Raw genomic sequence first — 25,991 nt, forward strand, 5'->3', positions numbered from 1 at the left:
CTAACGTAACGTACTGTGTAAATAAATAAAAGTTTACTATATCTAAACACTCGTCTATTAACTAATTAGAAGACGTCTAATAATCTTACCTAAGATTTACGTTGCAAATATACTAAAGCCTAGGCTATACTGCGCAGGAGCCTAAGTAAGGCATTAGGTATAGTAAGGCTAGTAGCTTACTGTTATAAGCTAGTATACAGAGGAGATCTCCTATAAATAAGTAAATCCTATAAGCTAGTTTGCGCAGAAACAGGCTGCAGAAGCTGCTAGCGATCCTCTTACAGACGTTACTAGTTAGAGACTTACTTACTTACTACTTAGGCTCTAGGGATTTCAATCCCTAGTATAAGGCACCTAACTACCTAGGGGGTTATAGAGAGTATAAATAAACGTCTACATATAGGGTAGGCCCTAGCCTAGTACTAGTTACTACCTGTAAGATGTAGGGAGCTAATAGCCTCTACACGTCTAACGTCTAACAAGTTACACTCCCTACAGGTTAAGCTAAAGGCTGCCTTAGCGTTAATCTTTTGTAACGTCTAGTTTAAGCCACTACTTACCTGTTAAGCTATAGAGCTGACAATTGCAGACTTAACCTACGTTAAGACTCTAGTAAATAAGGAAGCGTTGTAATAATAGCGTAGCTAGCGTCTATAGGATTACTCTTAACAGCTACCTAGCCTTACTTAATACAGGAAAACCTGGTAGCCTAGCAGCACAGCAGTGCTGCCCTAGCAGAGTACTAAGGAGGCGTTGTGACAACAGCGTAGCTAGCATCTAAGGGATTACTCTTAACAGCTACCTAGCCTTACTTAATACTAGATAGTTACCCCAGGCCACACTACATTTCTCCTACTAAGTTTTTCCCTCTACAGGAGGTTTTTCTAGAGCTTAATAATAGCCCTAGGGATTCCCTAAAGCGGTTTGGGACAAACTTTTAGAAGGGGGGGGGGCTATTATCACAGGTGTTCTCCCTACAGCAGGGGATACCTTAGTTAGGTCCTAGGCCAAGCTGGGAGACCCACCAACCAGTATATAACATCCACACACCTAAAGACTTATCTATTAAGGATTCGTCTCATCTCTCAAAATACCACCTATTATTCGTCCCATCTCGCTCTGCTCAATCGTCTGCCTACAGTGACCTCACAGTTAATAACCCTTACTAATCCAGTAACCATACTTATCCCCAAGAACTAATAGAATTAGTGCTTCCGGTCTTTAACTAAAGTACAACTTTAACAGGACAAACTTCTTTATAAGAGGGTAACGTTATTGTGTTTTTGAATACTACTCAAGGTGTTGTTCTGCCATGCTCTTAGATTTGCTCTTGGCCCATAATTGTTGCTCCTTATCCACAAACCAAGGATGCAGCAACGGTTTGACCTTTACTACATGCTCGCTCTCGCGAACTGTCACACCAAATTCCATACCATCTCTGTAGCTTCCACCTTCAGCACTCACGCTCATAGGTGTCATCATTTCCAACCGGCATAGCGCGAGACCAATGTTGCCGATGCAAGTAACGAACTTGCCGGTCGCGCGACCCTTTTTGATTGCACCCGTTTCATCGAGCTGCTTAATATCGGCCCCGGATTCCAGTTGCAGTGATGAAGATAGAGGAATGCCAGAAAAATCGAGCTGCACAGGCAAGAGCCGCTTTCGAACCACGCCGGTGTGTTTTGTTCGGATAGTAAGTTCCTGACCGACATAGCAACCTTTCTTGAAGTCTATACCCTGTGCCAGATCGATATTGACCTCCATCGGCAAAGCGCTTTCTCTTGCGATCTCATGCGGTCCTTCGGCAATGCCTTGCTTGTAACGCTGCAAGTGGTACTGCTGTATGTCTTGTATCTCTGATCCACCACTGATAAGACTGCTGTCGGGCTTTGCTAGAATCCTCCAGAGAGTCGACATGTCCCCGCGTGGATCACACATATCTGCTATGACTGCCTGCGCGTTGACGCTGTTATATGCTTGGCCCCACGCCGCCCATACACCTAGCTCTTCTTCGGGTACGAGCTCAATGCTAACCTTGCTTCTAAGTTTGTGCCGCTTCAAGTGCTTTCTTAGCGCTTCAATCTCCGATGCATCGACTTCAACGTAACAACTCCAATGGTCCTCATTTGCCAGCAGCTCCGGATACACCCATACAAAAACGTCCCATAGCACGCGACCTCTGGAATCGAGAAAAGCAGCGAAGAACGGCTGATCGCGGTGCGCATGGACATTGTTCGTGATCAAGCCTTGGAGGAACTTGACTGTATCGGGGCCAGAGAGGAAGAGGAGGCGGCGATGCGAAAGAGGTGTGATGCCTGATTTTGTAGGTTGCGACGCATCGTTCGTGGTCGAGTAGGAACAGGCACTCCTGACCCGAGGAAGAGACGCACGCCCTACGGCTAATGGCCTCGATATTTGAGGATATGGTCGCGATGGCTGCAGTGCTCGTTGCGGCGCACGGCGGGACCTTGAGGATGGTAGGGTGCAGATTGTACGGACTGCGACGAAGCGCGCGCTCTGCCAGGCGCCACGGCTGCTCCGGCACGAGGTGCAGACGTATGCAGGAAACCGTGTAACTACTGAGGTCGATGGTGCCGCCATGACTTTTCAAACAATGAGGTGCAGTGGTTATCGCATCGAGCTGTGACGAAAAGTTGGGGTGGGGCGTCAGGCTGTTGAAGGCTCACAATCGATAAGCAAATAGCCTCGGAGCAGGTGCCACAACGATGAAGTCAAGTCTACTAGTCCAAAGGCTCGAGTACATGCATGCGTCAAATATGCCCGGCATGATTGATAAACAGCATTACAACACCCAGCTCGCCCAAGCCTCAAACGCCAGGTTCCAAAACGATGCCCCTCAAATGCTTCATCGACAAATCAGCAACTAATCATCCTTCCGACTTTGACTCGCGTGACTTGTCAGTCGTGCATGTTCATCATCACTGCCTTTCGGGCTTGCTGGCTCTAGATCATCCTCATCATCACTCCACTTGTCATCTTCACCCACCGCAAAGATGGTGTCACCGTCAAGAGATTCTCTGGGCGGATGAATAGGCTTCTGTGGTTGGGGAGCAGGTAATGGCGAAACGTCGCGGGCTGCGTTACGCTGTCGTCGCACTGGATCATACGATGGAGGATGGTCTGAGGGCCCATCTTCCTCGTCGAGTGAGTCGCGAATTGAGGCAATCTCGAAGCCTTCGTCGTCTTGCGCAATCTATTCATGTATTAGTCTTGCACCAATCAACGCAATTCGCGATGGACTTACCTCATCACTCATGGCGAACCTCCTGTTATTGGCTGTGGGTCTCCACATGTACGCAACAAAGCAGACATCTGCCAGGTACACCAGGTTGAGCCAGCCATCCAACACGAACCATCTGGTCTGCCAATGTGTCGGCGCAAAGTCCGGAGTTGAGGCGCCGGCGAAGGTAAAGCTATTGATAAAGAAGAAACCAAAAATAACGACAATACTGGTCAAAATACACCACCAAAGTCTCTTGTACATAGTAGCTTTGACGTGTTGCTTGCGCTCCATAAGATCCTTCATGGTGAGATTGAGAGAGTTCAAGGTCCAAATGTAAAAAGCGGTCAATGTGGCGGATAGAGGCAGAATGACAAGCAGAACAAGTGGTCCTGCATCATCGGGGCGAACGGTGAGCGATGCGACAGCATAGATGACACCGAATACAAAGTGAGCGACGGCCAGCCAGCGGACGATAGTCATGGTCTTGCCAAGGGAAGGCTTGACGACACCGTAGCCCATGCATACGATGAGGAGCAGGAAGAAAGAGAACGAGTTGCGGAAAGCGTTCAGTACAGCAACAACGACCATGAGCACCTTGGTGCCAATGTTGTTGCCATGGCGGTTCTGGTAGTCATAGAAGCCCCAGGTCATGAGCATCTCTACTACGAGGAAGACAAGAATGGCTGTGATGTAGTTCTGCACAGCCAGGATGTCGTGTCTGTTTTGGTAGTATAGGAAGCCCCAGAAGAGAAGTACAACAAAGTATACAATGGTGATGCCGCCGTAGAAGGGGAGCTTTGCGATTTGCGCCGCTGGGAGCTCGCCATAAGCGTTGCGGAACGTGACGATAGCTTCGTACTCGACGTCTTTGGTGTAGGCAGCTGTGGCGACACAGTAGTAGCCAGTCTTGATCGCCAACTTCCGCTCCCCACTGGCGACTGGGTAGTTGATCGGCTTAGGATCGTTCAGGTGGACGGCAGCAGTCCGGATGTACATGTTGGATGCGGACTCGGCGTCGTCGGCCAAGATCCACTCACCCTTATGAGTTCCGTTGCACAGCTTCGCGTCGATGGCGTCGTCATTGCAGATGTATGAACGCTGTCACCCAAATCAGCCTGAAACAGCAGCGACTATTGTGGAACTATACTGACGTCGTCAACAGGCATCACAGATGGCTTGCCTAGCAGTAGCGAGTCTTTCCATTCCCAGACGACTACGCCCACGGTGGGATCCTCGATCTCCTGGTTCTGATCTCCCTTCTTGAGGAACTTGATAAGTATGAACGGGTCGACCTTTCCACCCCACGACTTCTTGCTGTACATGCCCGAACATTTCTGCGCGTCGTCGCGAGTAAGGGTTACATCGATTGCTGTGACCGCTGTTAGGGCAGACAGTAACAGCAGCCCTGTACTGTGCAGCCATTGCGGCTTCATCGTGTGTGGCTTGAGGCCAGCTGGCGGAGCTGACAATCGTTCGGTCGCAATGCGGTCGGCGCAGGTTTGGATTGCGCGTAGCTGGGTTTGCCCTCGATCGACCTTGTTCCTTAATTGTTCCTTGGTTGAAGAGACAAAGCTGGTGCAGAAGGCTGCAGTGTTGAATGTTTGGCTGCGCGTCGTCACTGCCTCCAACTCCGGCAGCGCGGGAGCTTAGGCCACTAGCGCGCCCTCTCGCCTTTCTGCTCTGTGGCGGTGCGGCCGACTCACTCACCAACTAGAATAACCCTGCATCACCAACATTCAACCCCCTCCTCTCTCCCCTATCCCTTCCACCAACCGCACATCATGCCAGGCAAAACCTCAGACAGTCCCACTGGCGACGTCTGCAGAAGGTGTAAAGAAAACGTCGCGGTTCTTGTAGTGCGCTTGGAGCCACTTTGCCAGTCAGCACCACGCACGACCCCCTTCTGCGTGTGAATGTGCTAAATTTTTAACAGAGAGTGTTTCGCCAGATATGTACACACAAAGGCCATCAAACGTCTGGAGTCCTTTCGCGTAAGCTTCCATACCACTGAAGAGCGCAAGGTGCTGCTCCCCTTATCTTATGGTGTCTCATCGACTACCCTGCTTCACATCCTGGACCTGCATCTCAGGACCCAAATGAGCAAGACTGGCCGCACAGGATTTGCCCTTAGTATAGTCGCAATCGGGGACGCCGAGGAGACCGTACCCATTCGTAACCTTCTCGATGAGGTGCGCAATCAATACTCGGCCTATGAGTATGCAGCATTGCCACTGCACAATGTACTCCGTATGATTCCCGACGATGCCACCCTACGAGATTTGATTCCAGAACTAGCCAAGGAACATAACAGCAACAAAGAGCAGCTGTCCTGTTTGGTCAACTCGCTCACCTCCGCAACAGCTCGCGCAGATGTGTTGTCAACGTTGAGGACCAGGCTCATCGTAGAACACGCAAAGTTGACAGGGTGCCAGAGTATTCTCTGGGGTGACAGCACCACCACGCTCGCCGAGAAGACGCTCGCCGAAACTTGCAAAGGTAGGGGGTTTTCGTTACCGTGGCAGATTACTGATGGCAAATCACCATTTGGTATTTACTTCCACTACCCCCTGCGCGATATCCTCAAGAAGGAGTTGGTGTCGTACATGGACCTCGCCGACCCCGTACTGTCATCACTGGTTCACGAGCCGTCTTCTGGCGCAACACAAGCATCTACAAGTTCCAAAAATACCACTATCGATGACCTCATGAAACAGTACTTCGAGTCTGTAGAAGAGAATTTCCCCAGTATCGTTTCAAACGTTGTTCGTACTTCAGGGAAGCTTCAAGTGCCTGAAAGCGCAGATTCGGACCCGCGATGCAGCTTATGCGACATGCCTGTGCCGGGCAGCCGATTTGGCATCCATGGCTGGGGTGGTTATCAACAAGACAACATCGAAACGTTTGCAGTGAGTAGTAAGAACATATGCTACGGCTGCACTCGATCACTGCCTCAGTCCGTTACGAATACGAGTAATTGTTGAGGTATACAAGAAAACGCGATAATTAAATTGCGAATGGCTTTGTCGTCGCCTGAGTTGTAGATATGCCACACGCCTTGAAATTATTCGACTCGGATATGGATAAAATCCGCCTGGAGATTGTATTTGCACTTCTGCAAAAGACGTCCGTGCTTTTGCACACCGGCGCGCAGTTGCGCCGAACGCTCCGTCCAGAAAGAGTAGGAATGCATGAATCAAACGGAGAGAGTGCAACTGTCGACAACTGTCCATCCGGGTAGGCGCATTTTCGCGTAAGATACAAGACTATAGGAACGGTGTCCTATTGCCTAGAGCATTCCCGTCACTGCGCTCCTTCAGCACTCCTCGACAAACTGCTGGCCTTCAATTACTGAGGCTACCCCAGCGACGCTGCACTCCATTCTCAACACTCGACATGTCTGATAAAACTGAACTATCATTCAGCTCTGCTGCAGACATTCCATCCTTGGTGGGGAAAGTCATTCTTGTCACTGGCGGTGCACATCACTCAACCCCTCGCCAAGATCTGCTCTGATGTCAAGAGCTACTGCCGGGTTAGGCGCAGAGTCTATTAAATCCTTTGCAGCTCACTCACTTGAGCATATATACTTCACTGGTCACAACTCTGTTGCGGCTGAGAGCTTGATCGCCAATATTCGATCGAAACACTCCACTGCAGCACTCTCATTCGTTGAGCACGATTCCTCCTCCCTACAATCAGTTCTCAAAGGCATTCAAGAACACCTCAGACACGACCGTCTAGATATCCTTCTCAACAAGCCGGTGTCATCGCCAAGCCACCCACCCTCAGCGCGGACGGTTACGAAATCCAATTCGTGACGAACCATTTGGGACACGCCATGCTCACCAAGCAACCACTCCCCTACTTGTTGCATGCAGCAACATTACCAGGTGCAGGCATTCGCGTAGTGACTACTTCATCTGAGGGCTACGAGTTCCACCGCATAGTCAAAGGCGGCATTGCGTTCGATGAACTTCGAAATGGTAACACAATGAGTCGGGCCATCCTTGGACCCTGGGTGAGGTACGGGCAGTCAAAATTAGCGAATATCCTATTCATGTCGGATTGGGACGTCGGTATCCGGTTCTCATGTTGACCTCTGTACACCCTGGCGTGGTCAAGACGCCCATGCTGGGTGGGCTATCCGGATTTAACAGGGTTTTTAACGATGTCGGGATGCGATTGAATGGCATCACGGTGGTAGAGCCGCATCAGGGTGCATGGAATCAGCTCTGGTCTGCTACTGGCGCCACGAGAAAGGAGTTGGTGAACGGCAACTTCTATAAGCCGGTGGGTGTCGATTTCAGGGAGAAATTAACGCGATTTGACGGATGAGATTTTGGTAAATTCCGATGATCGAACGAGCGATTGATGCCGCCACGATGTAGTAACACCTTAGTCCCTTGTAAACAACTCTCTCGATGATATGCGACTGTACGTGACATGCTGTGTATCCGTTCTTGTCATCACTCCAACAAGACTCGGTCAAAGTTTTGCCACATCATGCAGGCAACCACCTTCTCGGTCTCTTACATTTGCGCGCAACTCAGAAAAAAACCAGTCTGCATTAAACACTTGTGTACAAGGTAGAGAAGTATTATATCTTGTACGTTCTAATGAGCGCCTTGGTAGCGTCTTTGGCAAGTGTTACAGTGGCTTCCTACCAAGGGCCAGAGCCCGCTTATGCGTAAGATCGATGGTTCGGATGTATGTTGTTTTGCAGTTTTCTCGTTGTGCTCTCATTCTAGTTTCATGCCCATCCAGGTAGGTGGCATGAGCACGGTAGTTCTGGCGGCGTTTGTATAGAGACCCTAGTGTACCGTATGATGCTTGCTCGTCGATCAAGGTAGGCATATCCAACTGCCCTCTTTACGGTGAGCTTCAATATCTTGTCACATCGTGTATGTGTGGGTAAAATTGTTCAGTGGATACAGTCTCAGTCTGCTAAGAGGATTTGGAGCAGCGGCTCCTGCTGGCTGCGATTACGGCGCACACATCCTGCCGTAACCTCTTTGGAGGCGGAGGAAAAAACAACAGAAAGGACATAATTTTCTATTTTACGATGCGATGTATTTCTACGGATGTTTCACAAGCCTTTGATAAGCAATAGACACAGCTGTTTCGAATCTTACTACTAGTATGTTGCCTGATGTGTGAATTGTTGCGAAGCATCCGAGGAAGATCGAATAACCCACATGAGATGCCGTTCGCTTGATTCAAAGGACCAGCGAGTAGATGAGCAGTTGGGGGGCGAGAATACCAAGATTATACCAAGATGATGCCCAGCACGGCGAGAACGAGTGAGGTAGATATGAGGAATTGTCTTCGCTACATCTAACGTACTGGGCACAAACACGCGTATAGTACAGCACCCCAGTGAACGGAGACGCATATAGTGGTGCTGTTTCCGTCGTCGTCAAGCACATAACGACAGCCGGTAAGCTCGCCTCCACACTATTGTCGTTCGAGCAAATGCAGACCGACTATGTGATCTGCATGTATATCTGTCGGCTTAAAAGCTTGCGTGCAACATGCGTCTCGAGATATGGGAGGCACGAGACGAGACGCGTGCATGCGCATCTTTCCGTCGTTGCACAACGAAGCCTTTCCACGCCAGGCCGCACTAACCCCTTTCGGTCAGCATGCTTCACACCTTCTTCATCACTGATCAAGGCGTCACCTCGCCGACCTTTATGCGTTTGATATCATCGAGATTCGAATGTTTCTTTGCTTCGAGAAGAATCATCATGCAAGCGTCTCCACACCGCTTTTCGAATCATGTTTTTTACAGCAGACAAGGAGATCCCTTGCTTTGTACCTCGTTTGGTAACTTCACATCCGCAGCCAAACGCAGGAAGACGCGAAGAAGCGGGATGCAGTCGAACGGGCCACGGCTTCCTGTGGGGCGTGTGAGAGGCAAAAAGCCGTGGATGAGCCAAAAGAGGAACACTGCAGACAACGGTAAGCAAGGCATGAGAGCATTGGTGGGGTGCCTGCTGTATGTAGAAAGTCCCCTGAGGGAGGAGCGTGTGTGCAATGGCCTTTTGATCGATAGGGTGTCACAATGAATGGATTGTTTTTACACTGATAATCATTTCACTACATATTCGCACATGTGCTTGTCTTTGTCTTACAAAACCGCAAGGAAACTTCAGAGATCGCCACCAGACGTAGATGGATAGATACGAACAAGAACAGGTATTAAGAAAGAGCAAACGCCTCTTTGGGCGGTTTTTTGTCTGCTCACCAGCTTTACAGGGAGGACAAGGGAATAAATGGACCGCTTCGCTATTGTGACGGCCCCAGAACCCGCCCGCAGGGTATCAAAGAAGAGCGACTCGGGGCTGGGGCTAGCCACTCGACGGAAGAAGGTGGAACTATTGTGAAGGCGCGGCATGAAGGATGTCCACAACGCCGGTGAATGACATGGTGCTGCCCGTCATGAAGAGCATACAACCGGTAAACCAAAGCAAATTCGAAATGTTTTGATTGCTCCCGCAGAAAGCCGTTGCATTATATCAGACCGCACAATCGGAGATTTTCTTGGATGATGATATCTGCAGTATGTTAGTTTGCTGGCATGACAATGGGATTGGTAAAACATACCGTTTACTGCAGCCATGACGAAGCGAATCTGCATTGTGTCTGTCGCGCAGGTGAAGTGAGTGTAGATCTGCTTTGTCTCGTGCTGGTTGAGTGAAACGAATCGGTTAAGGATGTAGTCACACGCGGCGGCGTAATCTGGGCCACCCTCGTAGTCGGGGAAGTAGTTCTTCATGGGGCTGACAGGCAGCTTCTCTTTGAACCTGTCGATCTTGTTCAAGAAGAGGATGATGGATGTCTTGACAAACCACCTCGAGTTGCAGATGGAATCGAACAGTGTGAGAGCCTCTTGCATACGGTTGACGGTCTCGTCTTCAAACAGCAGCTGGTCGTACTCAGAAATGGCAACCAGGAAAAGGATTGTGGTGACATTCTCGAAGCAGTGGATCCACTTCTTCCGTTCCGACCGTTGGCCACCGACGTCGAACATGCGGTAGGTCAGGTCACCGATGATGAAGGTGGTCTCAGTGATACCGGTTGTCTTGACACGCGATCGGAGGACGTCCTGGTCGTTGGGGATGTAGTCAGGGGCGGCAATGCGGTCGATTGAATCAAAGTAGCTAGTCTAGTTAGCATCACAGTTGCAGCCAAGAAGGATGGGGAAGAGACTTACTACTTGGCTGAGTCGTTCAGCTGGTACTCGCGCGAGCGCTGGAAGCACTGCTGCACGCCGGCATCCTTCCACAGGACCGAGATGGCGTTTCCAACCTCAGGGGGCAGGCTGTCACCCTCAATCTGCGCGGGCTGCATGAAGATGGTCTGGACGTGATACTCGGCGCGCTGATCATCGAGCGGCAGCTCCAGCGACTCCATGGCTTCGAGGATGACGCGCATCGACTGGACCGTATTGCTGAAGATGATCTCCTTGAACGACTCGCGCTCATCGCGAGAGTAGCCGCCCTCGTGGATAAGCTTCATCTGCTTGAGGATGGTCGATTTGCCGGACTCACCAGCACCTGCGGCGTGTTAGCAAAGGTGGCGCGGACGGCGTCGCACGGCTACTGACCGAGCAGCAGCATTTTGATCTCGTTGCGCTGCATCATCTTGTCGCGCTTGAGCTGGTTCTCAATCTCCTCGTTCCTCTGCTTGCCCTCCTTTTCTTCTGTGCTCATTCCGCAACCCATGATGGCAGGTGATGGGTGATGAGGGGTGGTGTGGGTATATTAGGGTGTAGCTACTAGGGATGTTCCGTCGAGAGGCCGGCCAATGCGGAGATCTGGGCGGTGGTGTTAACGAGGGTGTTTAAGGCGTGTGACGTGGCGCATTGAGGTGGTAGTGATGGTGGTGGTGAGGAGGGTGGTGAAGGTGAATGCAGAAACAGGCGGTGGCGGCTGGGTGCTGGTTGCTGGATGCCCGGTGCTGGGTGCTGTGTGTTTGATCACAGCAGGCGGCCGCTGCTTGGCGCACTGAAGGAAGGAACGGACGACTGAAGGAACGAGATTGGGCGGGCAGCGTACCTATTATTACAAAGAAAAGGGCCCACGGATCAAACAGCTGGCAGGCCGCGGTGAGGGTGAGGGAGCGGGAGCCGGGCGAGGGAGTGACGGGTGTCGTGGTGGAGGGCGTGGCAGGTGAAGGGATGGATGGCTGGGTCGAAAGGCGAGGCTCGCTTCGCTCCGGCGAGGTGTCTCAGGGCAGCTGCAAGGCCGGTTGGGGGTGGAGACGCTCAGACGGCTGGGGCTGTCAATTCGCGGATCGTCGAGTGCCGCAAGTAGACACGGGCGCAGCAGTGCGGGCGTTGCACGGCAGGAGCGGACTGGAGGTGGTCCTGTGTGCGCAAGCGGCAAGCGGCAAGACAGCGTGGAAGACGGAAGCAGCAGGACGACAGCAGGACTGGCGGCAGGACGAGCAGCAGGACGAGCAACAGCAGGACAGGCACACGTCGACGAGGCTTTACAAGGCAGCGCGAAAGGAGACGCGCTTGTCCCATCCAAGACGGCGGCCATGCTTGAATCGCAGACGCCGCCAGCGCTCTGGCTCCACTCGGCGCCAGGGTGCGGGCCATCCTGCAGACCCTCCCGAGCTGCTGTCTGAGGAGTGAGGATGCTGCTAGGACCGCTGGAGACATTTTCTGCGCGGACCCAGGTGCTGCCACCATGTACGGAGGAGACACTGGCCACGCTGGTGCAGTGGTGCAGTGGTGGTGCAGTGGTGCAGCCTGCTGGACGCTGCGCAGGTGCGCGGGTGCCCTGGAGCTGCGTGTCCTGTCATCTTGCAGTGCTGAGTGGCCTGAGGTCCATGAGCTCGCCATCACCAATTCCATGACCCAGGTGCGGCTATCCAGGCACCATGCACGCAGGCCCGCCTGTTCGTCCGCTGCTCTGGAAGGCCTGGTGCGCTCGTTCGCCGCTCGCTGCTCGCCATCCATCACCGCCCTTCTGCAAGACGCACGCCGCCGACCCTGTCACCTACCTTCCTCCCGTCAGCCCTCGCGAAGAAGGCCCGCCCAAGAGACCCCCAAGAATCCCTCAAGAACCCCTCAAGAATCCCTCAAGAATCCCTCAAGAATCCCTCAAGAATCCCTCAAGAATCCCTCAAGAATCCCCCATGAGCCACTGTCGCACCTGTTCGACATGGGCGCGCAATGCTACGTACTGATTGCATCCACTAGATGCGACTCCCGTCCCGCCCCAGCAACTAGCAGCTCTTCTAGAAGCCTTTCAGCAAATTTAGGGGCCCAGCAAACTAGAGGCCTGACGCCGGGACTGCGCATGCGAGATTTGAAACGCTGCTGCGCGCATGCTGCACGTCCTCGCGCCCCCGTCGCTGCGACTTATCTGCCACCACAGGCAAGAACCCAATCCACGCCGTCTGCCATTTGCCATCTGCCATCTGCCATCTGCCACCTGCCACCCGCCGTCTGCCGTCTCTGCTGCTGTCACCCTTGGACCAGTAGCTTGTGGCTCTTGAGCGGTTTCAGCGCAGACGGGCATTCCATGCATCGTTGCCTGCCACACCCGTTTACCACCAGCATACCTCGGCCAGCCTTGACTGGCATTTCATTGGCACTAAGTCCGTACTAGGAAAGGTGCTGACTCGCCAAACCCCCGCTGTTCATCTCCTCGACTCATGCTACCCATCGCAGCGCTGGCCAATCACAGCAACGCTTTGTTCGTCTTCTCCTTTTTTCTTACTCTCCCTACCATAGTACACCGTAGCCAGAGGTCCTCGAATGACGCCGACCGTCTTCACTCGTCGTCCCGCGGCCACATGGCACCGTCACCGAGAGATCTGCAAAAGCTTGGATGCAGTTCGCAACCTACAGCACGGAAACACCCTTTACCGCGTCTTCTCCGCGAGGTACTGTTCGTCCTCTACCACAGCACACGCACTCGTTCCGCGCATCTTGCATCTCATATCTCAACTTAGGATTCCGCCAGCAAGTGGATCAATGGCTTGGATGCAAAAGGAAAATGCTCCGGTCGTTCCAACCTTATCACGACATGTCGCCACCTCTTGCTTCGAGACCCTGCGCTTGTCGCGAGTCAGAAGCGGAAGGATCGCCAGCAAGCACGTGGAGGCACTGACCAGGAATGAGAGTATGATGAACAACGGCAGCGAGCTCGCTACTCCTACGTAGACCACAGGTATGCCAGGTATGCTGTGACTGACTGACGATCGTCATGACCGTCAAAGGGGGTTTGCCAATTCCCATCAGAGAGATCGACATTTTTTTTTTAATCAATTGCTCAACACTGTTTCAGATTACGTATTGTCTGACCTTTGTTCTCCGTTAGATCAAGCGCACAGGGTATACACATATCGATGTTTTCTTGCTTGTGCAGAGATGCTTCACCGTCTGGGTTAGTATATATTGTTCGACTGGGTGCCTGTGCCAGCGTTCCCAGTCGAATCTCACTGCACACACCACGTCAACAGTATGCTTTCGCTACAATCTTCAAATGTCATTCAGCTAGCTCGACAAGTGCACACGTCCTTTGTGTTCAGCGATCTTTCTTGCTCACTGGCCTCTGCAAGCACTATCCCGGCCCACAACAGGTGATCAGCTACATCAGTCGTGCCAAGTAATTCGTTCACTGAGCTTCCGATTTGAACGGCTGCACATCGTCACGAGCAAGCGGGCAGTAGTAGAACGCAATACAGCAACTGTTACATGTTAACCGATGTGCTATTTTCAGCGTCGTACTACCTTCTACGTGCATCATCGAAGGTTGAGCTGCGGACAACTGCGCACAAAACATCGGACAACATAAGCCCAACATGCACGGCAGAGCCCCAGAATATGATCTAGTGCTGTGAACAACACGTAGGCCAAGTCTCGCTTCAGTTCTGTTGCACGAGGAGTACAAAGAAGGCGTCCATCGATAGGTTGGTGGTTGGTGAGGCTGGTGACTCGGCGCCTAATATTCGACTAATCTGGCATGGCGCCACAGGTACGCGCCCAGAATAGCAGCGATTACAGGACGATACCATACGATCGGTAAAAGACTGCTGAACGAAATCTGGCATGCGAGCGCTTACAATGGGAAGCAGTGGCATCGAAACCCACAACGTAACGCCTCGGCGGTTGCCCGGCCACATCTTAGACCAGGCGCCTAGCAGAGGTGTCGATACATATCGTTGACTTGCCATGCCCCCATATCGACCTTTTTGGATGCATCAGCTCGAGTTTATGAGACGAGTGATGCGTGACGAGTCTACCTAAGACTTTGCTTCAATTTCATTTGCGTCCACTGCCGCTGGTTCGGCGCCTCTCCTTATGTTACTTCGCAAGGTTTTTTAGATCTCCTAGTAAGTCCAACACCCACCACACGAAACTATCAAGAATGCAGCTTATGGGTATACAGATTCTGTACCACTATGCCTCTGAGTCATTTCATAAGGCTATGCATCATCTCGGCATCCTTAATCACAGCTGTTCCACATAACGTTGTACCCACCGTCACTTCAGTACCAGCTTCGCTACCTTCCCAGCTCCAGCAGAATGTTCCATCCTGCGCTCATTCTTGCATACGATCTTCGTTGTCAGAGCGCTTCCCAATAGCGTGCACTGCTCAGGACGATATTGGGTGTCTCTGCTCTCGCTACAGCACTATTGGAGAGTCATTAGGGGAAGTGGCCCTAGGTTGTGTATACGCTGCTTGCGGGAAAATCGATGCTGCAGCATCAGCGTATAATGTGTGTCTTGGCCAGAGGAACGCCGTTTTGCCCACCAAGACTGCTCTTACTGTTGTTCCAAGCAACGGCCCTAGCACAACTTCTCGCTATTCAACATCATCCACAACATCAACCTCGAAAGGAATATATCCGTCCATTACAAGGACAACATTAGAAACGAAGACATCTGCTAGCCAGCCTGTCTTTGTTGATTCCATCTCTCTTCCTGCGTCCGCCACATCAACATCCATATCGACACCAACCTCAATTGTCGCACCAGCCACGAACGATGACCGTCCTAAGATGACCCCAGCTCAGATCGCCGGACTCTCGGTAGCGGCTGTTTCAGCATTCATCATTGCCATTGGTCTGATGGCATTGAGTGTCTTTTTAAGGAGAAGGAAAGAGGCAAAGAGCATATATGTGCATGGGAAGGACCAAGACCACAGAAGACGACAGTCGGCGCACTTCTCACATTATGTTCCTGTCAATGACGTGTCAGAAGCTTCCACTCAACTCCCTATCCTACCGCCTCCAGCAGCTTCACGAGATGGACCCAGGTATCCTCGACTAGTCACTCCATCACCATTTAGCACTTTGGGAATTTCAGCCGCAGGCTCAGGTCGTACTGTAGTAAGACCAGGTGTTGGTACAGCAATCAGTGCAGCATCTGTTCCCATGTCACAGATTGGTCTTGCCATTAGCGCTGAGTTGGAAGGCTGTCCTGCGCCTGCGAAATCTTCCAACCACCCAAGGCAGAAGATTACAGCAGAACACTTCCGACCCGTGAGTACCCGCACCGAGAATACTGTTTTCGAAGAGGATGAAATCGCCGCTCGCCATCGGTCCTCAAAACTCCTCCCAACACCACCAGTCCCCATTGTCCCAATTCGAAGCTTACAACCTTCTCGTCTCAATTCAAAAACTCCAACAACTTCGGCTACATCCTCAACCCACGCAGTAAGCCGTTCAGAGTTGTTTCTTGATATCCCAGTCCGCCATGAGAGACCCCAGCCGAAGAGAGTTGCGATAACAGGCTGGTCGTCGACAGGTCCCCCAGCTCTAGATTGCCCTGCACCCAAAACACAAGCTCCCTCGTCCATCTTTCGGCGGACTACCTCCTCATCAGAAACATCCATAACACCTGCCAGTGCTGCCGACATTCCAAATTACTACTTCACCTCCTCCCCTTGCCCGGCGCGTGATATAACACCACGTCAAGACTCGGACACGCTACCCACCAATAAGTCTCAATCCCATGCCCCTAGAGCCCGTCGAAGCCCTGGTACAACACTCGGCTCACGCACCGTCTCGCGTACTTCAACGCGGCGAACATTCCGCGACTCTACTTCAAGTCAAACATCCTTCGAAACTGCAGACCCCAACGACCCCACGCCTGAAGACGACTCAGACGACAAGCAACTTTCAGATGACAACAAGCTGTCTCCTGTCGCGGAGAGTCCTATACACGCTCTGAAGTACCCCAAGGTGCCAAGGGCGTCCAACCAGTCGGTCCCCAGGAGTCCGAAGATCGGAAGTACACGCAAGAGCAGGGAGGAAGGAAGATTCTATATCCGCCCTCTCCCAGAGCCTTCATCGCTGTTGGTCAAGAGAAGAGGGGAGCGTGAAGCCCAACAACTCGAGAACAAATTGGTACTCAGTGACCCTTTCGTCACGCCAACACGTCGCCAGCTGCGCTTACATACACGCAACGCAAGTGCCAACTCTTGGGACCACACACCAGCGTCCAAGATCGAGCATCAAAGCTACAACAACAGTCCATTGGTCGATGAGGCGGATGTTGTTAGGCCACTAAGCATCGTTAAGAAGACTGATATTTCAAGGAAGAGTAGAGAGGGAGGCGAAATGATAGGGCTCAATAGCCCAGTATGGATTCCACATCTGACGCCTACACGGAAAGGAGAGGACTTGTTTATCAGTGTAGGTTGGGGTGAGAACCATGGAAAAAGACGAAACGAGTGAGGGGCGAGAAAGTGGAAGAGAAGTTTCTTGTGTATAGTCTTTGATAATTTTGTTTGGTGCGATTACTGCATCTGAAGAGCTATAAGCAAGATACCCCTTAAGGCAGCGAATAAAAAGATCCATGAGAGCAATACGAACTTTTTGACCGATATTCTAGATGCCTGGTACTGTGCAGTCAACTATGAGTGTGAAATAAGCAAATAGGTCGCTTTGTATGGACGATCCGCTACCGCCTCCTGAAGATTGCATTTGATCCCGCCTTTCTCTCTCTCGATCTTGTATACACTGGGCACGAGAGCCCAGGAGCTCCGGATTCACAACTGGATGCATTGAGATGCTTTGACACCAAGAAAATATTGTATTCAAATCTACTGCTGTTTTCCGAGAAAGACGTTGCGTGGTACGGGATTCCACTTGTATCTCTCTACTCGCTGGGGCAGGTCTCTACCCAGTACATACAACACTCGCATACACATTGATTTTCCTCCGCTTCTTGCTCTGCAAGCAGCATGCAGCAACAAGCCACTATAAGTAATTGCATTCGGGCGCAAAGCTCAGCTGATGTGACATTCAGATCATTCAGCCACTGCCCTCGCGGTCTTGCCCATTGAAAGCTTCACCATCAACCTCCGCAGAGACCATACCCACTGGCTGCCAATCATACGCTGTCTCGGTCTGCTTTCCGACGCCCTCATCGGCAGCGGTGTATCATATCCTTCTAGAACGGGGTTTTGATCGAGGTTCTTGAAGCCCACATACACCATCTGTTTCACGGGTCTAAGAGATGCTAGGACAGGTCTATGCCATTCTGAAGGCTGAAAAAAAGACGTCTGGGAGCATATATGGAGTCACTGTGAGGGTGCCGATCGCACGGTTGAGGATGACAAGGGCATGGTTATAGTACGTACTGTGGATTGCGTTTGTACCAGAAACTCTGCAATGAGTGCTCACGAGTGCGATATACACTTACGAGGTAGGTCCTTCGTTTCATTCTGAACCAACTGGATCGATTCGTGCCAACAACATGCAGGAGCAAGCTGAAGAGCACTTTATCTTTATCTCATTAGGACGATTTAGCAACCCGTTGGCTTTCGAACTGGACAGTAAATTACACTCATCGCAGAGAGCTGTCTGGATGCATGGGATACCGAAGAAAGCGCAATTCTGGAAGTAATAGACCAAACGCAGATGGCGTCCTTGTGGTGCCGCAGTGATTGGAATTGAAGTACTCGACGCAAATAAGCGTTTGTTCGATGCCTTGAGTGGATTAGAGATCGTTGTCAGTAGCATTCCTAGAAGTCGGCCAAAAGCCTCTCGGCATTGACAACGCTGGTGCCAACCGCAGCACGACTTCAGTTGGTGCTTTGTGTGTGCGAATGGTAATCGTGCTTCACTTCCTTAGCACAAGTTTGTGCGGCATCCGGGTGGTCTTGACGCGTAAGGCTTTTATGATTCGGCATCAGGATATGCCGATCGCAAGTCGAAACGATTCTCGTCCACTTGTTGCCGGCTTCTGGAAGATTTGCAATCCGCGACTGTTCCGTTTCGTTCCTCAGGTACCGAGCGCCTGGGAATTCAGGACCATGTTTGAGGCATGCGGGCAGTGAGCTTGCATAATGCGGGTTGGCGAGGTGTAACGAGAAAGTGAGCCAAGCGGTGTGTTTGGCTTTTCCATGTTATCACAAGTCTGCGCACGCTGAAGAGGAACATGTCATGTCCAAATGGCGAGGACGATGATCTTTAGCTTGTCATGAAGGATCAAAACGCTTCTAGCCAGCTTTGTTCGGATCCTCCTGCAGCAGGCAACCAGGATGATTTGTATGGCGAAGCGAAGCTTGCATCTGCAGCTGCTGAATCTGGGACGTGCTTCCTTTCCCAACTCAAGCAATACCATGCATCTGCAAGCACGGATTGTGGCTTGGACGGCGGTTTGCGGCAGAGCAGTCTCAACGTCCTCGCCCATGGTAAGTGCGGCCCTTGCAAGAATCACGACGACGCGAACGCGATGTTTATGAACATCAACCTGTGATCGACGAATCCAACAGTGGAACCTCCAGGCGGAGTTGCGTTCCATGCTGGATGCGAGACGTCATTGCAAGAGCTGTGTTCCAGGTTGTTTTGGATCGCCGAGGTAGCGAGGTATCAGGCATCCGTGTAAAAAACACCCCACCGAACATGATGGCAAGATTCTCACGATTGTTTTCGGGCGAAACTGCATAAAGACCCGTGCCGAATGAGGAAGGATGGCCTAGCCCACGGCGGTGAGTGACGGCGACACGGCACATCTGGAAGCATAGAGAGTGTGCCTGGCAGAGTGCCGTGTGAGAAGTAAAGAGCTGCGCCTCACCTTTTGGGGAAACCCACCAAGTCCTCCTCAGGACATGGACGGCAATAGGATGAGAAAGAAGTGTTGGATTGATGCCTTACGCCTGGTTTGTTAGTGGCCGTGCCACGATGGCATTGATTGGCTACTTGCCCGGCTCAGCCACCTCGACGAGGCTCTGTACGCCCTGAATCTCCGCCAAACAGTCACCGGCTGTGCTCACAACTCGATGATTCTGGCCTTGCAACATCAGTATGGTACCGACGTATAGATACGGCGTGCGCTGCGAGAGGCGAACGCTTGAATTCGTCCGCTCGCATTCGCATCTTTGGAGCTCTAGAACTGCGTCACCATGGCGATCCGCCAACGCAAGCCAACGAATGTTCTCCTCAGCTTCAAGGTGCTTCATTTTGTCAGCCAGCTTCGTCGACGTGCTAGGCCACGTGTGCAAAGAGGCTCCGACGATGATCCCCAGCTTGTCAATGGGCTCTCTACCAGCCGAAAGGCGCTGAGACGATTTTCCGAAGGGTTGTCCCGACTTGGGGCCCGCAACGCAACGCAGCCGCAGCATATTGCCAATCGCATCTGCAAGTGCCGCAAGGACAACCAAAAGCCGTTTAGCCCGACGCTCAGGCTACGTACGTTGGGCTTGGACGGCTTCGATCGCTCAAACGAATCTGGGGAGGAGGTGCAACAGTACGTCGAAAGACGCTTCCGTTTGGTTTCATCCACTAAGCCTCCGGCGTAGCATGCTTGGTTCTGTCGACGAGAGGCTCAGTCCTACAGGAGAGACCTTGTCGGCAACCGCGAGCGACAACAAGCTCTTTCTCAAACACGTCAATACGTCGATCTTGGACGGTTGCTCCTTGAACGACATCGTACGATTACTGGTGACGGCCCACGATGCCATTAACACGCTGTCGTACTGCCGTTTGCAGTTTAGTGACAACTGGCTAGCGGCACAAGGCCGAGATTTTGGACTCAACATAGACGAGGTTTTTGTTGCAAATTACGAGCACTTGCTTCTGCGACTTCAAGCCGAGCTCATTGAAGCACTGGAGCGCAAAGCTCTTGATGAGCTTCAGCAGGGTGGGCATGACAAGAAGCAGCAAAGGCTCCTGAGTTGGTTCACAGAATTCGCCGAGAAGCCACGACCACTCAGCACCTCGTTCCCATGGACCATTAAGCCGTCGCTAGCTGTGTTGTGGGGTGTAAGCTCATTCTTGAATCTTGCTGGACTCTGAGGATCCAGACGCTGACTTGAGGTCTACCAGGTCTGTTGGATGTTTTACAACTCTTCTGGCACCTCATCTGCGGGCACCGAAGGTAGCAACGACCGCGTACCAGGATCTCGTGTGCTCCAGCACCTCGATGTTCCATGGGATGCTCCAGGATCGTCTGAATGTAGGTTTCGCATTTTGCGTTCGCATCTCCATGAGGTTGTTTCAGTCACTGACTAGTCAGACTTCCGCTTTGGCCTGGAGTTGATTGGCTTACAGCCACAACCCACAGCGCAGCAGCTAACTGGCGACGATTTGACAGTGGGGCCTGGGAGTGATGTGTTCGAAGCACGAAACGCGGATCACTGGTCGCCCGAATGGCAACCATTTGAATCTAGGCATCCGAGCCTTACATATGCCCAGCTGTCGCCGATTGGCTCGTGGGCGCCTACAGCACCGCCCAATATCCCAGGTACGGACTAGCCGCATTGACTCACACTTCCTACCTCGACAACAACCTGGTTTCAGCCTGCAGTCGTTCGCAGCTAACGTGCAGTCAGGCCAAAGTACTTATGCTTGGGCTGCCCATCAGCAGTACCCCATAAATCCCATTAATAATTACTTACCTCAGAATCCAGGCGCTCTAGCACTCACGGCGTTTGCGCAGCAGCTTAGCCCCAACAGCCTTGACCAGTCTCGGCAGCTTCCGTACTCTTCTTTGCCACAGCATAGTCCGCGTCATCTGGCAAACCCTCCCCAGACTCCAAGCATTCGAGTCACCGGAACAGCGGGAACGGGAGACGAGGCCTTTGCTCCGCCACATTCGGATTTCGCGGCCTGGAACTATATATCACCCTCCTCAGGCCCGCCACGAAACAGCAACAGCAGTACAAATTTCGACTTGTTCAACATGGGAAACACTTTGCCACCTGTCAACGTACCATCGATACAGCTGCCGCAGGATTACAACAAGCACCAGCGTTCACATTCAATGAACTCGAACCCGGATCTGCCCACTCCGGTTAGTATGTCAGGACCTCACTCTGCTCTGCCATCACCCATTCGTGAGCAGAGAACAACAATGTCGAGCCCACACGCCCATGCACGACAACTCTCCGAGGAAGTTTCTTCACAAGATGAGCATGACGGATCGCTGCGGAAGAACAACGCCTATAAACGTGCCGAGGAGCCACCGCGCAACCAGGAAGCAAAGATGGTCTGCAAGCACCAAGAATGTTCTGGTCTCACCTTCGACCGAAAGTGTGAATGGAGGTAAGCGAAGTAGCATCATCAATACCAAGACCTCTGTCTAACGTGCATCTACAGCAAACACATGGACAAACATGACCGACCCTACAAGTGTCTCGTCAAGGGATGTGAGAAACTGCAAGGCTTCACCTACAGCGGTGGTCTCTTGCGCCACGAGCGCGAAGTACACAAGATGCACGGTGGAACTAAGAAGTCCCTCTTCTGCCCTTTCACGGATTGCAAGCGTAGCTCTGGCGCTGGCTTCACGCGGAAGGAAAATCTCGCTGAACACATCCGTCGCGTACACCGTAGGACGAGCATGTCAGCCGACATGCACGGTTTGGTGATTCGACGTGAAACCTTGGAACGCTCACCAACCGTTGAGAGCCGTCAGGCCTCTGAGTCACCCTATGTCCGCAACCTCGAGTATCGTGAAAGCGAGGAGCCTTCGCTCAAGCGGAAACGAGTCACCGACTCCGTCCTGTCTGATCGCGCTGATGAGGACCTCCGCGCTGAAATCAAAAGACTACGACACGAGAACGAGGAGAAGGACGCCCGATTACGACAGCTCGAGCAGGCTGTGATGGCGCTGCAGCAGAGTCGCAGGTAACCCCTGTCCGGGCTTAGGTTTCGCTACCGGGAATGGGACATACATACTAACATTAGTCTGAGGTAACTTGCCACTTGTCATCATTTAATGAATTACGGCTGCTGGAGTTGGTCATCGGTACTTGGGTTGGGAAGGACATCTCAAACTGCACAGCATGGATGTTGGCACTCAGATACTACGATTCACTTTCCCCTCTAGCAGGATGACGCTCACTGTACATAATATTGGGCGTCTGACTGCTCTTACAACTAGACTTGTATTTACTGTCAGCATGTCTGGAACATGTACATCACGCGAGATGACCAGGCGCGATATTACTCCATTCACTTAGAAAGACGGACGGCAACGATAAGCCAAAGAAAGACAACACTGTACTCATTATAGAAAAACAAGCGCCACAGGCGGATGAAAGGCACAAAAACATGACATGCCAGATGTTTGCTCGCGTTGGGCTGAGGTGAGGTCGTGATTAGCTTTCAGCCCCAAAGTCTGCCTGATGTGCCTGATCCTCTGCGCCCTTTGAACCTTCCCAACTCACTCAGATGGCTGACCTGAGGGCGCGCTGGCTGCCTAACGCCATGTCTTCACCACGGCTCTCGTCACAGACGGTTCATGCGAGTCATTGCGACGTACAGGCTGCCGTCTGCAGTCATCATGATCATAGAATCTCGTACGGGCGTATACGAAGGAGCAAGTCCAGCAGATGTCGCACAAGCCACACGAACTTCGTACGACGGCCTGTTCGGATCAGATCACAATTTGTCCGTCGGGCCTTGTGCACCTTCTTTCCAGGCTGCCATCGAATGTCAGTAGCCAGCCTGTCCGCCGTCCGCCTCGAGCCGCGCACGCCGAAGCCTCCGCCAACAAGGACCAAGTTTTTACCCACATCGAGCCATCCGCTGCATTCCCCAACAGCTTTGCGTCAGCACGAACAAGGCGCAAGTGTCCGCAGACTGTGTTGCCGTGACGCACATACGAGTCATACACGTTCACAGCTCTTGTCGCCTTGCCCGATGGTGCTGAGCGATGTGGGAAGTTGATTGGTAAGTAGTGCTCATGTGATAGCGCGTTAGCGTGCAGCGTGCAGCGTGCAACGTGCAGGCGGTACGTGTTACGTGTGTCGCGTTTGCTGCCTTGTGTGCCATGTCGCCCGCCCACTTCTGGTTTTGTGCTGGTGGAGGTCGGGAGGGTCGGCGTTGGATGTCGACGACGGAGATGAGGATAAATTAGGCGAGGTGTGGCGGAGCGACTGCCTGTGTGAACGTGCGTGAACGCCGGACTGATGGCAAGGCTTGTGAGGCGTGACGATAGCTGGTAGCGGCATGAGTAATGTTAAAGGGGTTGGTAAAAACATGGAGTTCTTAAAGTAGTATGCTATCATATTGGCCTTGCAGCCGACAAGTTTGATGTATTGTTGTGTACATTCTATTCTCTACACTATACTATCTACACTACAAACTGTACCCTGGCAGAAAGGGTCAAGTGAACAACACCGATACATAAAAGGTATGCCCCGATCTGCTCTGAACCCCTAACTCCGGCCAGGAAGGTTTGGAACGCGACGTAGATCAACCTATGGTCATGCACTCACAGTCATGATTGATTCTTCGTTCAATCACCGCCAACACCTGCATTCTTCTGCTACTGGCATGCAAACTATCCTTCAGCGGCGATGACGGGTTTCGATCATAGACGGGTTTGGATGTCTTAGATAGCGGAGGTAAATTGACGTGAGAGAACTGGACCACGTTGATGACGCACCACCGATGTGTCTAACTGTTCTTTGATGTACACACAGTGGTTTCTGGCCACTAGATAGCGCATGGGATGTTGTTCAGAATGTGTGGTGATGCTGGTGACGGGCGTTTGCTGTGGCGCCTTTGGATCGGCACCAAGGTGCGCGTGTGTTTGTGAGATGTCGTGTGCGCTGACCTGGTGCCGCAACGCGAAGGTGCGCGGGATGCGAGGCGAAGATATGCCCCGACCACTTTCGCTCTGTTCTTGCATCAACTTGATGGAATCAGATCGAGGACTGTCACAGCTGGTCAGCGGTGAGCGACGACATCACAATCTACTGAACGTGTGTGAATGACTGCTCAATGATAACGACGATAGGTAACGATGTAGCAGAAAAGTGCAAGAAAACAATATCCTGAGAAAAGGGTTTGACTACTGGAAGGATTGAGAATGCGAAATTTGGAAACAGCTCTAGCGCACGATCTTTGAGAAGAATCGACTGAGACGCCGTAGCAAATTACTGTCGAACACGTATCGTACAGTGAGATTCGCAGGAGGGTTAACGGACCATAGAGAGGGAGATGAGAAGAGTCTGAAAGTAGCTTACGTTGTCGCCGCTTATGCCTTTGGTTGTTGCGCCTGCTCCTGTGCCCTCTTGATCGCCATCTCCTTGGCCTTTTGCTGAAACCCTTCGATCTTATCATCGATGATCGCAATCTCCGCTTCCAGCCTCAGCAGTTTCTCTTGCAATAAATCTTCATACCGCTCGTCGGTCAATGCCTCCATTGGGCTCCACTTGCTCTCCGCGATCCGCTCCATCCAGTTCTTTTTCTTCTCTCCCCTAGCTGTCATCCGAGCCTCCTCTTGTATCTCAGCAGAGTGCTTGTTGTCGAGCAGGTTGTAGCCCTTCTGGCCCGCAAAGCCGAAGAGACTGAACATGAAGGTTCCAGGCAGGGCATTACGTGGTCCACGGAAGAGCAAGCCAAGACTCAGGCCAGTAAAGGCGCCGGCTATGGTGGATGCACGAATCTTGTCCGAGCGTGTGGGGCTGAGATCGTGTCGCTGGCGCAGAGGTGCACCACGAGTTGTGTTCCACCAGTTCAGCAGGCCGTCTGAGTTGAGAAGGGAAGTGCGAGCGGTCCAGTAGGTGCTGCCGAGGGCAAAGCACTGCACACCGGAGGCGAGCGCGAAGAGGACTGGGGTTTGCGTGCGAAGTGTTCCGTAGAAGGCGCCGAGTGCAGTGCCGGGGATGGCTGAGGACGGTTAGGAGACAAGTCGAACGTTGGTGTCCAGGGAGCAGAGAGATGGCTCAACCAGTTGGAGCCAAGATGAGGAAACAAGCCATGTGTTGCTGGGCTCTCGATCAGGTAGAGGAAAGAGGAAAGAGGAAAGAGGAAAGAGTGACGCGTGGTGTGTGTTTGCAAGGCTGCAGAGAAGGGAGACGGCCGTCAATACTGGGTGCAAGGAGGCGAACATGTTGTGGAGACGAAGAAGATTGGGATTGGAGGCATGAAAGACATTCCACGACAGAGGACGGCTGCACACATACCAGAGCCTAAGCCAATCCACGCAGCCTGGGTGGCTACATCGAGCGGCTTGGTGAGCTGTTCAGCCTGTCCAGCCTGTCCAGCCTGCTCAGCCTGTTCAGTCTGTTCAGGGTCGTGGGGCTGCTTCATGGCTTCCCACAGACAGACGGGTAGGGTGGGTGCTTGGTGTGCTTGGTGCGCTTGGTGTGCTCGCAGTGGTCAGTGGTCGCAGTGCTCGGCAGGGCTGTGATGTCAAGTGCACAGACCAGCAGCTACAGACGCACTTTCTGATTTCCCGGACCAGGCTTGGGTGCATCGCCAACCGTGCAGCCAGCGACACCACCACCACGCACGACACGACGACTTTCGAGAGCAGACC

The 25,991-nt window shown here is 52.2% G+C and overlaps 7 protein-coding genes across 8 annotated transcripts, besides 14 other annotated features; 3 read left to right on the forward strand and 4 right to left on the reverse strand.

Moving 5' to 3' along the window:
* Positions 1-1,153: part of a mobile genetic element that runs on past the window's edge.
* Positions 278-320: a tandem repeat.
* Positions 1,151-1,244: a mobile genetic element.
* A 46-nt stretch (positions 1,245-1,290) lies between these two features.
* Positions 1,291-2,601, reverse strand: EKO05_0005287 (ccr4 associated factor; the record flags this gene model as incomplete). The annotated part of the gene is made up of 1 exon (XM_038945958.1): positions 1,291-2,601. One exon carries the CDS (start codon positions 2,599-2,601, stop codon positions 1,291-1,293), a length of 1,311 nt encoding a protein of 436 aa, XP_038798304.1.
* Positions 2,602-2,884: 283 nt separating this feature from the next.
* EKO05_0005288 (Membrane protein ptm1) lies at positions 2,885-4,677 on the reverse strand (the record flags this gene model as incomplete). The annotated part of the gene is made up of 3 exons (XM_038940121.1): positions 2,885-3,214; positions 3,266-4,342; positions 4,396-4,677. The coding sequence occupies 3 exons, from the start codon at positions 4,675-4,677 to the stop codon at positions 2,885-2,887; spliced, it is 1,689 nt and encodes a 562-aa protein (XP_038798305.1).
* Positions 4,678-5,025: 348 nt separating this feature from the next.
* Positions 5,026-6,225, forward strand: EKO05_0005289 (Cytoplasmic tRNA 2-thiolation protein 2; the record flags this gene model as incomplete). The annotated part of the gene is made up of 2 exons (XM_038940016.2): positions 5,026-5,123; positions 5,178-6,225. 2 exons carry the CDS (start codon positions 5,026-5,028, stop codon positions 6,223-6,225), a joined length of 1,146 nt encoding a protein of 381 aa, XP_038798306.2.
* A 3,532-nt stretch (positions 6,226-9,757) lies between these two features.
* Positions 9,758-10,971, reverse strand: EKO05_0005290 (guanine nucleotide-binding protein subunit alpha; the record flags this gene model as incomplete). The annotated part of the gene is made up of 4 exons (XM_038940020.1): positions 9,758-9,801; positions 9,851-10,407; positions 10,461-10,803; positions 10,854-10,971. 4 exons carry the CDS (start codon positions 10,969-10,971, stop codon positions 9,758-9,760), a joined length of 1,062 nt encoding a protein of 353 aa, XP_038798307.1.
* Positions 10,972-11,115: 144 nt separating this feature from the next.
* Positions 11,116-11,155: a tandem repeat.
* A 22-nt stretch (positions 11,156-11,177) lies between these two features.
* Positions 11,178-11,220: a tandem repeat.
* A 133-nt stretch (positions 11,221-11,353) lies between these two features.
* Positions 11,354-11,397: a tandem repeat.
* Positions 11,398-11,659: 262 nt separating this feature from the next.
* Positions 11,660-11,717: a tandem repeat.
* Positions 11,718-12,183: 466 nt separating this feature from the next.
* Positions 12,184-12,208: a tandem repeat.
* A 449-nt stretch (positions 12,209-12,657) lies between these two features.
* Positions 12,658-12,699: a tandem repeat.
* Positions 12,700-14,668: 1,969 nt separating this feature from the next.
* EKO05_0005291 (uncharacterized protein) lies at positions 14,669-16,948 on the forward strand (the record flags this gene model as incomplete). The annotated part of the gene is made up of 1 exon (XM_038945960.1): positions 14,669-16,948. One exon carries the CDS (start codon positions 14,669-14,671, stop codon positions 16,946-16,948), a length of 2,280 nt encoding a protein of 759 aa, XP_038798309.1.
* Positions 15,203-15,233: a tandem repeat.
* Positions 16,949-19,623: 2,675 nt separating the features above from the next.
* On the forward strand, positions 19,624-22,349 carry EKO05_0005292 (uncharacterized protein; the record flags this gene model as incomplete). 2 transcript variants are annotated; one of them, XM_038940010.1, is made up of 6 exons in its annotated part: positions 19,624-19,967; positions 20,020-20,482; positions 20,546-20,675; positions 20,736-20,963; positions 21,052-21,763; positions 21,818-22,349. In XM_038940010.1, the coding sequence occupies 6 exons, from the start codon at positions 19,624-19,626 to the stop codon at positions 22,347-22,349; spliced, it is 2,409 nt and encodes an 802-aa protein (XP_038798310.1). The 2 variants fall into 2 exon arrangements, with proteins under 2 accessions (XP_038798310.1, XP_059492553.1); XM_059636570.1 differs by having other exon boundaries at positions 21,130-21,763.
* Positions 22,350-23,420: 1,071 nt separating this feature from the next.
* Positions 23,421-23,450: a tandem repeat.
* Positions 23,451-23,768: 318 nt separating this feature from the next.
* Positions 23,769-23,816: a tandem repeat.
* Positions 23,817-24,704: 888 nt separating this feature from the next.
* EKO05_0005293 (uncharacterized protein) lies at positions 24,705-25,762 on the reverse strand (the record flags this gene model as incomplete). The annotated part of the gene is made up of 2 exons (XM_038939989.1): positions 24,705-25,339; positions 25,636-25,762. The coding sequence occupies 2 exons, from the start codon at positions 25,760-25,762 to the stop codon at positions 24,705-24,707; spliced, it is 762 nt and encodes a 253-aa protein (XP_038798311.1).
* Positions 25,456-25,487: a tandem repeat.
* Positions 25,691-25,743: a tandem repeat.
* Positions 25,763-25,991: the final 229 nt, after the last annotated feature.

Source organism: Ascochyta rabiei, chromosome 8 (assembly GCF_004011695.2).
Source record: "Ascochyta rabiei chromosome 8, complete sequence".
In the NCBI taxonomy this organism is placed as follows: domain Eukaryota; kingdom Fungi; phylum Ascomycota; class Dothideomycetes; order Pleosporales; family Didymellaceae; genus Ascochyta; species Ascochyta rabiei.